The 15,210-nt window shown below is 37.5% G+C and overlaps 1 protein-coding gene across 21 annotated transcripts in view; it reads left to right on the forward strand.

The window, feature by feature from the left end:
- Positions 1 to 15,210, forward strand: part of MEF2C (myocyte enhancer factor 2C) — a 157,103-nt gene that overhangs the window by 126,344 nt on the left and 15,549 nt on the right. For 15 of the 21 annotated variants that reach the window (XM_030567804.1, XM_030567808.1, XM_030567807.1 and 12 more), the window contains 2 exons: positions 13,699 to 13,871; positions 15,105 to 15,128. In XM_030567804.1, coding sequence (XP_030423664.1) covers positions 13,699 to 13,871; positions 15,105 to 15,128 — 197 coding nt within the window. The remainder of the gene's footprint in view (positions 1 to 13,698; positions 13,872 to 15,104; positions 15,129 to 15,210) is intronic. The other 6 variants (XM_030567816.1, XM_030567820.1, XM_030567824.1 and 3 more) reach the window with 1 other exon arrangement.

A 15,210-nucleotide genomic window follows, 5' to 3' on the forward strand; every position in this document is an offset into this window, starting at 1 on the left:
TATGCAGGGTGGGTGCAAGGATGTTTTGCGCCTTAGGCGAAACTTCCACCTTGCGCCCCCCGCTCCCCAAGCTTGTGGCAGCTCCCCACGCCACCCTTTGCCCTGAGGTGCCCTCCCACAGCAGCTCCTCCCCTCCACCCTGAGGTGCCCCCCCCCGCGGCAGCTCCCCACGCCCCAGTTCACCTCTGCTCCGCCTCCTCCCCGAGCATGCTGTCGCCAATCTAATTCTCCCGCCTCCCAGGCTTGCGGCGCCAATCAGCTGTTTGGCGCCTCAAGCCTGGGAGGCAGGAGAAGCAGAACAGGGCGGCATGCTCAGGGGAGAAAGTGGAGCAGAGGTCAGCTGGGGTGGGGAGCGGTTCCCTTGTGTGCCACCTCCCCTCCCCGCTTATTTGCTGCAGGTGGCACTCCTCGCCCCAGCTCCCTCCGCCTAAATGCCAACGACGACAGGGGTGGCCGAAGATTCGGCCGCCACAGTCGCCGTGGAAGGACCCGAAATGCTGCCCCCCAAATGCTAGAGCCCTAGGTGACCACCTAGGTCACCTAATGGGTTGCACTGGCCCTGAGTTTATGTCATGTCATGGGAGGTGGTGGAATCTTCATCCTTAGAGGTTTTTAAAGCCTGGCTTGACAAAGCCCTGGCTGGGATGATTTAGTTGGGATTGGTCCTGCTTTGAGTAGGTGGTTGGACTAAATGACCTCCTGAGGTCTCTTCCAACCCTGATATTCTATGATTCTATGATTCTTCTATGATTCTTTGTGAGAGTAGCAACTGTCAACAAAATTAGAGTGAACTTCCCGTTTAGTATAGCTGCTAAATTATAAATATATCAGTGGCATTGGTGCTGTTCTCTTAAACCAGAGATTTTTGAGTGAAAAAAAAGAATAAGAACTCTTGGGACCTAAATCAGTATGTTGTAAAACGCCTTTAGAGTTACACCTTTCATAGTAACCGCTTAATCAAGTGACATGCTACCTGTTTACATAGTAAAGTATGTAATGTTTTAATTTTTAGGGAGCATATTTACCCTTAAACATAAACCAGTTAAGTTGCGGGGAATTTGACAAGAAACTAATAATGAGACCGAAGTGTTTTTGTTGCTGGGCATTATCTGGAGCTATAATTTTGTGTAGTGGTTTAACATCGTTGAAAGCCTGACAGAGGATAAAGATTTCAAATAATTGTTGACTGCTCCTTAAAAACTTACTGCTACAATTGCTTTTGGCCGCCTTTCTTTGCCCATATGTTTTGAGTTCCTGGTTTTCACTACCTCTGAAGTTGGATTATATTTTGCATTTCACACCAGTATTGGGTCTTCATATAAGGAGCACGTAGTTTTATGTTGTTTTTAATTTTTCCATTGAATATAACTAGAAAAATATTGTGGGACAAGTTCTGCTCTGTTACACAGGTGTGAATCTGGAATAAGTCCACAGATGCCAACAGAGTTATTTCATGTTTACACCACTGTAAATAATAATGAAATAGGAGCAGAATTTGACCCTGAACCTTTAAATCCAACCTGAGATTCTCCAAAAGGGGTAAGGTTAGCAGTATTTTCAACAAAAATGCCATTTTAACTGTTTCTTTTCTTCTCTCTTTTTTTGTAATTGTTTTTCTCATTACTGTTTCTCACTTTCTCCCTCTTAAAGCCAATATCAAAAGAAAAGGGAAACACAATTCAAAAGTAACTAGCAATTTGTGGCATCAAAAACACTTTAATGGGGACTGATTTTCAAATAGTACTGAGCTCTCTTCTATAAATCCAGCCCCTTTATGTCACTCAGGTTGGGCACCCAGAAATCACTAGTCATTTTTGAAAAACTTATCCTGGTACTTTCAAAAAAAACAATCCCATATTAATCTATGAATCGGCAGGCAGTCAAGCAGGAAGTACTTAAGGGGGCATGTGGCAAAATCCCCTCTTCCAAAAATTAAGTACAGCATACCAGAGGCCATCTCAGTTTTTGCCAGATTGGGTCTTGGATCTCTCTCTCAGCCAGTATCATAACTCGCTAGTGCTACACTACTAATTTTACTTCACCTAGTCATGATTTTACTTCACTTAGTCCTACTGTGTACAAATGGATTATACATTCTATTACTATTTCATATCAAATAGAAATGTGTGTAGTAGTTATTTTTAATTTCTGAGTCCTCAGGCTGGAAGATTTCTGGACAACACCTTTTAAAAAAATACAACGAAAACAAAGATTTATTAAAAAAAAAGAAAAAGAAAAAGAAGAGGCAATGTGCCCAAATAAGCCTGTGAGCAGGAGAAAAAACCTCCCTTAGGTTCTGGTGAAAATCCAAACTGAAACAACCAACCTAATGTGAAAGGAAACAGATTAAAAGGATTACACATGAATTCTTATCCTTGCTCTACAGATGTGCTTTGGTGAATGTCAATGGGAAAATATTTCCTGGGCCATAAATGTGGAATATGTTAAATAAAGAAATGCATTAAAAATTATTATTATTAGCATAATTGTTTATACTGTAGTATATCTAGAAGCTCCCATCAGATAGGAACCTCTCTGGGGTACATGCTGTATAAATGTATTGTAAACAACAGTACTTGCCCCATAGAGTTTACAGTCTAAAAGAAAGAACATAAGAACTGCCACACTGGTTCCTACCAATGGTTCATCTAGTCCAGTATCCTGTCTCCAACAATGGCCAGTACCAGAGTTTCAGGGAGACAATGTAGAGCAGGGCAATTTTGGAGAGAAACTTCTCTGTCTTCCTCTGGCAGAGGTTTAGGGTTGTCTCAAGCATAGGGTTCCATCCCTGACCATTTTGGCTAATAGCCATTGGTAGACTTGTCCTCCATGAACTAATCGAGTTATTTTTTTAACCCAGCTATACTTTTGGCCATCACAACATCCAAAGGCAATTAGTTCCACAGGTTGTTTGTCTGTTGTGAAAAAAAAAGTATTTCCTCATGTTTATATTAAACCCGTTGCCCATTAATTTCATTGGGTGACCCTTGTTTTTTTGTGTTGTGGGGAAAGATGAATATCTCTTCTCTATTCCCTTTTTCCATTCCATTCCAGTCACTATTTTATAGAGCTTTCTCATGTCCCTCCCCATTAATAGTCTCTTTTCTAAAATGAACAGCTCTAGCTTTTTTAAACTCTCCTTTCTGGAAGTCATTTCATACCTTTTGATCATCTTTGTTGCCTTTCTCTGAACCATTTCCAGTTCCTTTTTTAGATGGGGCAACCAGAACTGGACATAGTATTTCATGTGCGGGTGCACCATGGATTTATATAATGGCATTATGGTATTTTTCTGTCTTGTTTTCTATCCCTTTCCGTATAGTTCCTAGCATTCTGTTAGCCTTTTTGACTGCTCCTTTGCATTGAGCTGAAGTTTTCAGAGCACTATCCACAATGACTCTAAGATCTCTTTTTCATGACTGGTAATTTAGAATCCATCTATCTATAGTTGGGATTATTTTTTTCAAAGTGCATTACTTTGCACTTATCAGTGTTGAATTTCATCTGCTATTTTGTTGCTCAGTCACCGAGTTTTGTAAGACCCCTTTGTAACTCTTAGTTTAGTCCAAAGCTGACTGCAATCTTGAAAAATTTTGTATCATCTGTAAACTTTGCCACTTCACTGTTCACTCCCTTTTCCAAATCATTAAGGAATATGTTCAGCAGAACTGGTCCCAGTACAGATCCATGGGGACCTCACTGTTTACTTGTCTCCATTGTGAAAACTGGCCATTTATTATTTCTTATCTTTTAACCAGTTACTGATCCATGAGAGGACCTTCTCTTTTGTCCCATGACTACTACTTAGTTTGCTTAAGATCCTTTTGTGAGGGACCTTGTCAAAGGCTTTTTGAAAATCTACCTACACTATATCAGCTGAATCACCCTTATCCACATGCTTGTTGACAGCCTCAAAAAATTCTAATTGATTGATGAGGCATGATTACAAAGCCATGTGGACTCTTCCCCAACAAATTGCGTATATCTGTTTCAAGTTTACAGTCGTTCCGTATACAGTCCATCCACTTACCGAGATGCATGGTGGATCTTTGGTTAATCTCAAGACCTTTTTACGCCATAATTCATTAATTTTTCAATATTGCCAACTTAAAGCATTCAAGAATCATGAGATTGTCTTAAAAAGCATGAGATTTTAAAATAAATAAAATAATTGTTAGGTTTTTTTATTTGCCTTCTGGGGCTTGAACTTTTATTTGTCACATTTTCAAGCTTTTCTGCACAACCAGGAGAACAGGTTAGAAACTTCTTTTAAAAAATATTTTTAATGACAGCTGAGATTTTCCCATAATCCTCTGACTCCAGGAGCTGGGGCTTTAAGAAAAACACCAAATAGTGAGAGACTCTTGATAAAATCATGACAGTTGGCAGCACTGATCTTGCCTAGCAAATATAATATATAGTATACTGAAAAATTTGTTTCTCTCAATGATTGAAATTCACACCTTTGCAGAGGCATGGCAGAAGGCCTGTGTACCATTTAAGTCCCACTTGTGCTCTGGGTGACTGAAGTGGATGTCGACCTGGTGCTGAGGTGAACTGAACCCAGTCAAACCTTTGGAGAACAGATTTTCAAGAGTGAAAGCTGTGGTCCATACACAAAAAACAGAAACATATGCTAACAGCAATTGCACACAAAAATGTTAACTGATGTACAATCACGTAAACAGGTGCCTGAGAGCAACTCCATTTTTCTGTGTAGACCTCAGCCTTAATTTTGCAAAAATGTGGCCCTTTGCTGGGTTTTGAACAGTTGTAGAAATGTTAACAGATGATCTCTGAGTTATTCTCTGTCTTATCTTGTCTCTAATTTATAGTGTCTCAATATTTGTATTTATAAAAAGCTAGATTGAAAGGATAAATGACTGAGTCAATAATGAGAACACCCTCACATCTCTTCTAAAGAGAAAGCCTAAAATCACAAGTAGTGAACAATTAAGTGAGTCATACAAGCTGCAGTTCTCTATAAGTAGGATTTTAAAGACAAGCATGATCAATTTCATTTTTATTTTTATGACAAGCAATTAAAAATATTCCTTTAGAAAATCCATGCTCAAACAGTAACATGGAGTTATTGAGTAAAATCCTGAAGTCAATGGGAGTTTTGCAATTCACTTAGTGAGGCTAGGATTTTATCCTTATATTTTGGTTACATATCTTCTTAGGAGGTATCATGCTGTCTTTTTCCACTGTGCAATCTGTATCTTGGTTCAGAGAAAGAGAATATAAGGAAGTGTTGCAAGTCAGCAAACATCTGGATTTCATGCTTACCCTTGAGTACTGAAAGAGATAGTTGATGCCTCCTAGATCTTGGAATGCAGCTATGGGTTTGCTCCAGGAAGAAAAGCAAGAAATGCATTTAACCCCTTGGAGCTGGGAATACAGATTTTGCAGGAAAGGAGCACTCAGAAGCTCCTGGCAATATTGAGTTAATGTGCCTCTTGCCCATTAACTTTCAACATGATTCCCCAGTTAAAGTATTCAAGCTGTAAACTCCAGTTATTGTCCACATTTTTTGCCAACTGATTTGTCCCCTGATAATAGCAGGAACTGTTACTCAAAGTATCAGAGCAAAATAAGAGGAGATAGGGCAGGGTCACTAACTCTGTTTTTGTCTTGTATTTACAACTGCTTGCACAGAACTGATCTTAAAATCTTTCTTTTATCTTTATATAATATATGCAAACTTACCTCACGTGCTGCCCTTTTCTGAGAAGATTTAATTTAATAACATAGAAAGGATGGAGATTTAGGAATATGTGATTTGTGTTCCAAATATGCAGTCACTAGTTTTTCTGAGCATGAATTTGAAACCATGTGTTCTTGTTTTCTGCAGCAGTTATGTATGTACGAAGAAATATGTAATTTAGCAAATATACCACTTATCACTGTTTATGAAAAAGAAATAGTAACCAATATTTCTAAAATTTCCTTGGGGGAAGCTAAAAATTAAGGTGTTTTTTTAATTATTATATAGTCATTTATATTTGGAGTTAATTATTATCTTGAAATATTTTCTCTAAAATATATAGTGATATTTTCCCCAAAAGGTCATTGATTTAAAACAGCTGAAGAAGTAAATGAATTGCCCTATGTTTTAAAAAGGTTTTCAAGGAGTAAAGTGGGGATAAATACCAAAATATTATCTCCAGATTCAAAACATTTTCCCCTTAGTATCTTCAAAAAGGGTTATATTTTCCAATAATGTATTTTCCCCTATTATATAAGCTTCTTTGCTCTTTCTCATGATTCAATACTCAAGGGCAGTTCATACAAAAAGAAAATGTAGTTTCTTTGCATACAAAGGGCTAAATTGAGGCTGTCCATCTGTGAATGCCCAAGATGGGGGGATGAACTAATCACATGCTTTAAAGTATGCATGTGCTTAATTGATTCCCTGGGACTAGGCATTAATTTCCAGTGGGCATTTTGCAATCCAAATCCATGAAAATCTGAGTCCTAAAACCAAATTTTGAAAAGAGCTGTGGGCCAGATTTTCAAGTGCTCAGCAACCACAATTGGGGCCAGCTTTTCAAAAGAGCTTATCTCCCTTTTAAGCACTTAGATAAGGGACAGATTTTCAGAAGAGCTAAGCACCCAGCAGCTCCCTGTCACTACATGTATACTGCAAAGAAAAAAACACGGGAGCAAGTCTCAGAGACTGGGTCAACTGTCTTGGGCTCATGGGGCTTGGGCTGTGGGGCTAAAACGAGCAATGTGGACGTTCTTACTCAGGCTGGAGCCTGAGTTCTGAGACACACTCCCTTCCTTGGTTTCAGAGCCCAGGCTCCAGCCTCAACAAGAACATCTACATTGCTATGTTTAGCCCCAGCAGCCTGAGCCCAAGTTTAAATTGACGTGGGCTGTGAGATTTGCTGCCTCGGGTCTTTTTTTGCAGTGTAGACATACCCAATGTGACACTGAAGGCCCAATTTTCAGAAGAGCTGGCATGCTGGCTGAATGGGAGCTGAACTTTTCTGAAAATCGAGCCCTGATTTTGCGTGCTGAGCTTCTTTGAAGTTCTGGCCTCTAGTGTACAAGAATTAGATGTTTCTAGCGCTGACTGTGGCACTAAACTCCACACTATGTCTGACCCTCACTTTATCTCTCACAACCCAAAGGCATGCTGGCTATCTCAGTCAGGGCCAGTCACCTCACCATGACCATCTGACCCCTGCTACCCAACAAGAGCTTTGTCTTTAAACACTTGAAGAGCCCATAGTGTAAAGCTTCAGGTCTCTTATTCCTTGAACTGTCCAAGACTTTTTAAGCTCAAAAATACTATAAATTAGTGCAAATATGAAGATCAGCATGTAATAGTCTTAAGTGGTTTTGCTTGTTAATTAAAATGGAGTTGCTGAGTTGATCAGGTGAAATTCCAGGACAGATAAGATAATGTGATATATAAACCAGAAAGCAAAACAATTTTGTGGAAGTGGAAACATGTAAGTCAATACAATTAGAGACAACAAAATAGGAAACATAATGTTTTCCTGTGTTCAAGGAATATATTCCTAAATTCCCTAAATCAGATGGTAAGGAATTACCAAACAATGCAAATCGTATGGACAGTCATTATGAGAACTGATAATAATATTGACAATAGCAGCAATGTTGGGGGGTGGAATGTGCACAAGGGTTTTGATTGTGTGTTGTTCCATTTCTGCATTTAGCTGGGTGGAGAGGACAAAACTGGATTGAAATATCTAGTGTGCTCCCAGTATTTTTATTATTTATTATTTGTGTTGCTCTGTCATAGACTAGGGCCATATTTTGCTCGATGCTGTACAAACAGAACAAAAAGATGGTCCCTGCCTCATGGGGCTTACAAATTATGTATTAGACAAGAGACAATAGATGGATACAGATAGACAAAAGAGTGCAAGGACAAGGTCATTCAGACCTTGGTGTAACCTTGGCTGCAAAGTTCCCCAAAGGTCTGCCCACCCACCTAGAATAGCCAAAAGCATGCTTCTCTCTCATCCCCTTACACGCCCCTATTCCAGGGGCTGGAAGAGGGCTGACATACAATTTTCTCCTCATGGAAATCATCTTATTCCCTGAGGAGCAGATCCTCTCCACCCACTTTCCTATTCCCAAGCCATCGTAGGTCTTATTAATATTGTGTGTTACTGGGCTGGTTTGTCAAATGCATTCACACATTTCTTGTTAGTTATGTTTTAAAATTATACTTTATTTTCATTGGGACATCACTGGTAGGTTCTTTGTCTATCCAAAGATTTGATCATAGCCCTGCAGCGGCAGCAAAGGAAAACTGCACAGCCCCAGGGGAGCTCCACTAAGCATTTGCCCTTTAGAGTGTAAGAAGGAGTAATTGCACCTTCTCATTTTGCACGCTCTCAGCCATAGCCTGTTGCTAAATTGTTTCCACCGCTCTCATCATCATCGTATCTGTACAGCCCCTAAATCCTTACCTCTCCCTTATACAGCAGAACTGCACTGTGGCTAGGACCCTATATTCCTATTGAGGAAAGGGCAACAATTTCTCATTAATGATCTTTAAGCTACTTCGCCAGGATATAATGTAATATCACATCACATCATACAGGCCTTTTTATCTCTAAATTTACATAGTCACTTTTTAAGGAATGATTATTTTTAAAAAATCTTTAAAAGACAGAATTGTTGAGCTATTTTTCTCTACTTTCCTAAAAATATTTATTTAGCTCCATACCCTTCTCCACTTCAGGACAAAAGTAGCTGATATTTCATGATATGCCTTAGAATACTTTTCATCCAAAGTCAGTAGATTTTATACACCACATCTATCTTGGTCTGCTCCTTGTAATTCAGTAGAGAAGGTCTATTCGTGTAATAGTGTGGGAATGGGCAGATACTTTAATGTAAAGATTTTCTTCCTGTCAGATAACATATTTCCACTTCAGTTTTCTTCTATTGCTTGCAGTTAGCCAAGGTAATTTGCTGTGAAATGATTAGCATATGCAACATGTGAGTAAAAACCTTCAGTCATTAGCTCCTTCCAAAATTATGTTGTAGGTGAGCATGATTTCCTGAGCTGTTATGCATTAGGGTGAGTATCCATTTTGTTTTGGTGGTAAAGTATAAGCTCTGTTCTGCCATCAGTGCACATGAATTAAAGGAAATAAGAACTATATACGTGGACTAAGAGAAAAAGAGACACCTTAGTCCTTAGAGGCCTGTATATCAGCATTTAATTACTCCTTATTCAGGCAAAATTCCTTTTGTAGTCAATGGGAGATTAGACTGAATAAAGAATGTAGAATTGGGTGTAAAATTAGCAAGATTTCTGTTACTCTCTGCATTCTCATCTCACTTATTCTTTGTGTTTTATAAATTTCAAGGTAAAATACAGCATAGGCGGCTCTCTCTTTTATATAGTGTCATTCTGAATTTCACATATATTTTCAGAGGTTTGCTGGTCACATGAGTCAAGGTTGTGCAAATGACTATACATGTCCAAAAGTAACCCTGTAGGTGAATAGTAATGCTGGCAATTTGAAAATATCACTGAGGTTTTCAAACTCGCCTCAAGAATTTGGACACTACATTACGATTAAAATGAATTGGAACTGGGCATCAAAAGCTCTAGACAGCTTTGAAAATCTCGGCCTACGTGATAAGTATTTCTCTTTCTTTGTCTTCTTCTTCGTTGTTGTTCATTTATTATTTTTATTTCCTTGCATTTTTAATGATGAAATGAAACTAATTAAAATTTTCAGAAATCTAAACAGGAATCACTGTCCAACTTGGTTAACTTTGAGCCTAAAATTCTTGATGGTGCCATTTTAGAATAAAAAAATGTGCGCCGAATCCTGCTGTCCTTACTGATAGTGCCTTAAGCTGAGTGAGGGATACGGCATCCATTCTTAAATTCTGTTTACTGGCTATTAAAGATGAAATTTTCAAAAGTATTTAGCATTGGCCTAACTTTGCTTGCTGGGCACTTTTGAAAATTCATCTTAAAGTTCTTACAGCATAGAAGTGAACAATTAAAAATAATTAATTTGAAATAACTGAGAAAATATATCTCATATAGATCAAGTAATATCTTTCCTTTAATGGACTAACATTTTGTATTAATTATTATTGATTAACTAGCTCCTGCTACATAGAAATTTCTTGCTTGGATCTGACAGAGTTTCAAAGGTGATATATAAGGGTCAGTCCTGCAATCTTTACTCAAGCAATATTTTCTCAGAAATCAGTGGGAGTTTTTCCTGGTTGATGGGCACAGGAACATGCCCAAGAAAAGGAGTCTATACTCAGAAAGAATTTTTCTTTATATTGTGCAGTTAATCCGAATACAAAATCTTGCATTACATTTAGTGGTGTTGTGCTACTCTTCTATTTTACTTCGCTATAAGCAATTTATTTTTATGTGCAAAATCTTTTCTCTCTTTAAAGTCAAAAAAGCAAAAACAAACAAAACACAGGAAAAAATTTGTGCTTAAAGTTTCTTGAATTGAAACTGCTGTAAATTTGAACATTCTGACATATGCCCTTTAAAATTTGTACATCTACTGTTTTTATTTTCACTTTGCATTATAAATTATATCCATAATGTTTTAAAATGTTCTATTCCAGTGAAAATATGGCTTTTAACCAAATAAAAATGTAAAGCAAACTTGCGCTAAAATCCATCTGTTCTTCATTTTCTTATAATCTATAATCAGGAAATCCATTCATACATGACATATAATTTTTGTGCTTTCTAGTGGGTAGTGGAATGTGATATTCTGCATACAGTCACATCGAAATTGATAATTCTCCAGGCAGAGTGTAATTTTAAAGTATAGGATGAAGAAAGGTTTAATCTGTATATTAGAAGGCTTATACAGTTCTTTTGCCTCTGAATGTAAATTAGACCATTCTCTTTGGTGGATTTATCTGAAGGTGGGACAGCTGCCTCAGAGCAGGCCACAGCTTTGTGAGTAAGAAGGAGGATGCGGTTTAGAGAGCTGGTTTAAAAGCAGGCTCTTCTTCGCTGTAAACCGCATGCACGTATTCATCATTGATTTTCAAATGATGGGTTCCAATATCATTGGTTTAGAGTCCACAGTCTTACATTCCTGATTCCACGTTATGCCAAAAGAAAAACAATTTGGTGGCTGGAAAGAGAAATGGTCATTATATGGCTCCAAAATGCTAGCTGGCATAATATGCCAAGAACAGCAGAAATCCACTGGTAAAGAGAAGATTGCAGTAGTTCTTAAAAATAATTTGATGTTCTAAAAATATAAACCTAAAAAATATCATCAGTGTTCAAAATATTTTATATCAGTAGGTAAATACATATTAAAAACCTGATTTTTTGAATAGCATAATTTCTAAATGATGGAAAGATATTCCTGATATTAAATTCTTTTCATTAAATAAACTAAATTCTTTCATTGGGTTGATAAAAATCTTTTCTGGAAAATTGTACTGTTTCTGTTTTAAACATTTCTTTTCTCCAAAAATCAGAAGCAGAAAAAATCTGCTATGGTACATGGCCTTGGCTGGATTGTCTCAGAAAGTTTATTATAGAATATTTAAAAGAAAAAACAAAAAAAAACAAGCATACAGTTTTTATAAAACAGCTTCATTTTCACACATGGAACAAATGCTTGTCATATCATATTACAACACATTTCACAGGGCGGTTTTACTTCCTTTTAACAAAATAGCTCCTATATGAAAACCAGTATCAGAGAAAACCTTGCCTATGCTTCAGCTTCTTCTGTAGATCACTTCACCACACATCTTAACAGTTTTTTTAATGCTGCTGCTGCTTTTTTTTTTTGCAATTACCAAGATAATTTTCCATTTGATTGTTTGTTTAAACCAGATCTCACATGAGTAAAGCATATGTTGTGTTTGTTAAACTGAACTTCATCTAAAGAAAAAAGCACTGCATAGCTTCTAGAAAAATACCATCCTTTCAATCACCATCTCTCTAATAACCTATAGCATTAATTAAGGCTAAAAATATAGCAAATACACATTCAAAATAATTGTTCATTAAAAAAACCTGTATGATACTAAATGAAAAATTCTTGCAGTGCTCTGTTACTTCAGTTTTGATGAGTGTAAAATTCACTTTTTAATTAATACATATTTTATCTTGCTACCTGTAGGATGCTGTTGAGAAAAGAAACAGCCAACTTAACTATGAACTAGACTTTTTAAAAATTTAAATATATCCAAAGTCATTTTGATGTTTTAAAGTCTTTATCTTAATTTTTTCCAAGTATCTGGAAGAGCATTATACTTGATATAATGAATACTATTTAGCCTTATGTGTCTGCAGATTAACATTATGATTTAATATTCTTAGTAATCAGACACATTTTAATTACACAAATCAACACACTACATTACACCAAGAGGATGCATTCTTTTATTTATCGGTATTCCTATGGTGCACCCTATTTAGCCTCAAATACACCCCTGCGAGGTACGGGAATCATCCCCATTTTAAAGATGGAGAAACTGAGGCCCATAGAGGTTAGATTACTTGTCCCTGATCAACTTCCCTGATCATGCAGGAAGTTGGTGTTAGTACTAAGAACAGAACCCAAGTTTTCCAATTTCTAGGTCGGTGCCTTGCTTACAAGCCCATATTCCCTTGTTATTTTTAATGCATATCTCAGTCTGCTAATTCTAAACTAAACATGAGCCCAGAATTGAATATTTTGATTAATATTTGCTTTCTTGATATTCATATGTGAGAGTTCCCTCTCTGTCTGCATTAAAGATTTAATATTATTTACTTCAGTGAGGCTGTGCATTGTCTGTCCCTTCTTTGGTCCCACAGAGCCAGAATTTGGAGAGCCATTACAAAGCCGTCTCCTTTCCTAGGCTTTCTCTGTGGGTATGGGGTGGGGAGGTTCATGGGTGAGAGGGGAAAGGTCTTGTTTTTGGTGGGCTGGGAAGACATTAATTGCATTGCTATTCAAGCACTAGCATTATTGCAGTTATAGAGGAGAAACTGCTTCCAAATTAGCACAATACGAAGCATTTGCCTGTCAGAATTGTTTCAAGGATTTGCGGAAGCAGGAGGAAAGATATCAGGCATTTTCCAAATAAGGACATGCTCCTTCTCCCATTGAATTTATTGTTGACAAGATCAGGTCCTAAAAGTCAGGGGAAGAGAGTAGAAAAGCATTTAAGAGTCTTCCTATTCCTCCCCCGGCTTTTTCTGGAAATTATAGCCTTGCTATACTTGTTCTTTGTCTAAAAACAAAACAAAACCATGAACTGGAAAGGAGTGAGTCAGCCAAGTCACAATCCTCTTGTATTTGTCCATGAAAGCACAGCACAGTTTTCTGGATTTTTTTCAACTGTAAGATTGTCTGACTTTTCCTGACTCTTCTTTGTAACAAAAGTTAGGTTTTAGCTGGTCTGAGTGCACAATACTGTACAGTGTATCAATAGTGTCAGATAATCACATTTTACTTCACTGCATCATTGAAAGGTCAACTGCCACAAGGGAAAGTGTCTCAGAACCAATTGTTCCAAATACCAGATGGGTTATATTTTCACACATGGGCACTTACACTGCACCCATAGTAAGCTTTGTCAGTTTATGTGCTGGTTTTAGTAATATCAAGCTTTAATTTTCATGTACAACCTTAGGAAATGTGTTTGAGTCTCTACTCTTCTTAACATTTTGTTCTGTTTTTCCAAAAAAAACAGGGAATGGGTATGGCAACCCCCGAAATTCACCAGGTCTGCTGGTCTCACCTGGCAACTTGAACAAGAATATGCAAGCAAAATCTCCGCCCCCAATGAATTTGGGAATGAACAACCGTAAACCAGATCTCCGAGTGCTTATTCCACCAGGCAGCAAAAATACAATGCCATCAGTGGTAATGCATTCCTTAGGCATTTCTTCTTTCCCTTCAAACTATGGCTATTTCTCTGTGTAGACTCCCATTCACTTCCATGGGCTTTGGATCAGGTCCTACATTCTGACATTGTCCAATCCGCTCCGGTTGTAGACTGGTTCCACGTCTGTTTATATTTTTTATTAAGTCATTTTTACTTCCTTCTCTTTTCTCTTCAGTTAGAAAAATGGTAACTGTTTTCTGCACACTCTCAATTTCTTAGCACTCCTTCCTAGTGACTGGAGAATCCTTTCCTAGATTTGTTACAAGACTGAACTTAATCCTATACATGGTCTGCAATTAACAACTTTGGTTTAGTTTCCACACAATCAGAGCCTCAGCAAATGACAGATTAACCAGAAACAAATGAGTTGGATATCTGTCGTGTTGGGAACAAGGGTCACATTTTATAATGATGAGAAGCAGTAATTATTCCTTAGATGTAGTAAGAAAGAGTGAAAGCATCTAACCTGGGAGCTATGCATCTCCTGTCTGTTAACAAAGCTGAAGCAGAGGACTATGATATAAGGTTGAGTCATCAAGCATTTCATGTTAGTGTCTTTCTATTCCCTACAAAAGAGTAAATCTTTCATGAGTGATGTAACATTAAAAGTGAGGATGATTAAGAAAGGATCCTGATAGTGCTGTAAACACATTTTTCCATTATGTAACAGACAAGCTATTAAAACAACTTGCAAGTTGGCTACTTTAACCTGATGCATTATAAATTAACTTTGAATATCACACTAAAACCCCAGAAATGTGACACTCTCTTCTTAAAAGATGAGGAGTAATAAATACAGTCTTCTATGAAGCTACACTCAAGTAGACCAAGGCTGTGACAAGCTGTCTCCATCAAATGATTTATGCCAAGGACCTTAAAACTGATACTTTCCAAGGGATTCTTTGACTGGTCAGGTCTCTGGCAACAAGGTGCTACTATACAATCTCTGCAGCCACTGAGGCTGGAGAGAAATAATGAATAATGAGACAAAGACCTGTGCTGAAAACTGGATAGATTGTCTTCACAATTGAGACAAATATCTCATTAGGCGGACAAAGAATGTCTTTATGAAATGTTATTTTTGTAGACAGTGTTCAAAAATTATTTAACCTGTTCTACCTATCAGATAAAGCTATTCATTGTGCTTGAAAGCTGTCTGCTGATAAATATTTACGTTTACTAATTATTAACACTCCTTTCTATGCTCTCAGTCTGAGGATGTTGATCTGCTTTTGGTAAGTGGTAGTGATGCTCATCCTAATAATACGAAAACAATTGTTTTGTCTGTTTTTATATGGAGTTAGTGGTTGAAATAAA

The sequence above is a fragment of the Gopherus evgoodei genome, chromosome 6, assembly GCF_007399415.2.
Source record: "Gopherus evgoodei ecotype Sinaloan lineage chromosome 6, rGopEvg1_v1.p, whole genome shotgun sequence".
Classification (NCBI taxonomy): Eukaryota; Metazoa; Chordata; order Testudines; family Testudinidae; genus Gopherus; species Gopherus evgoodei.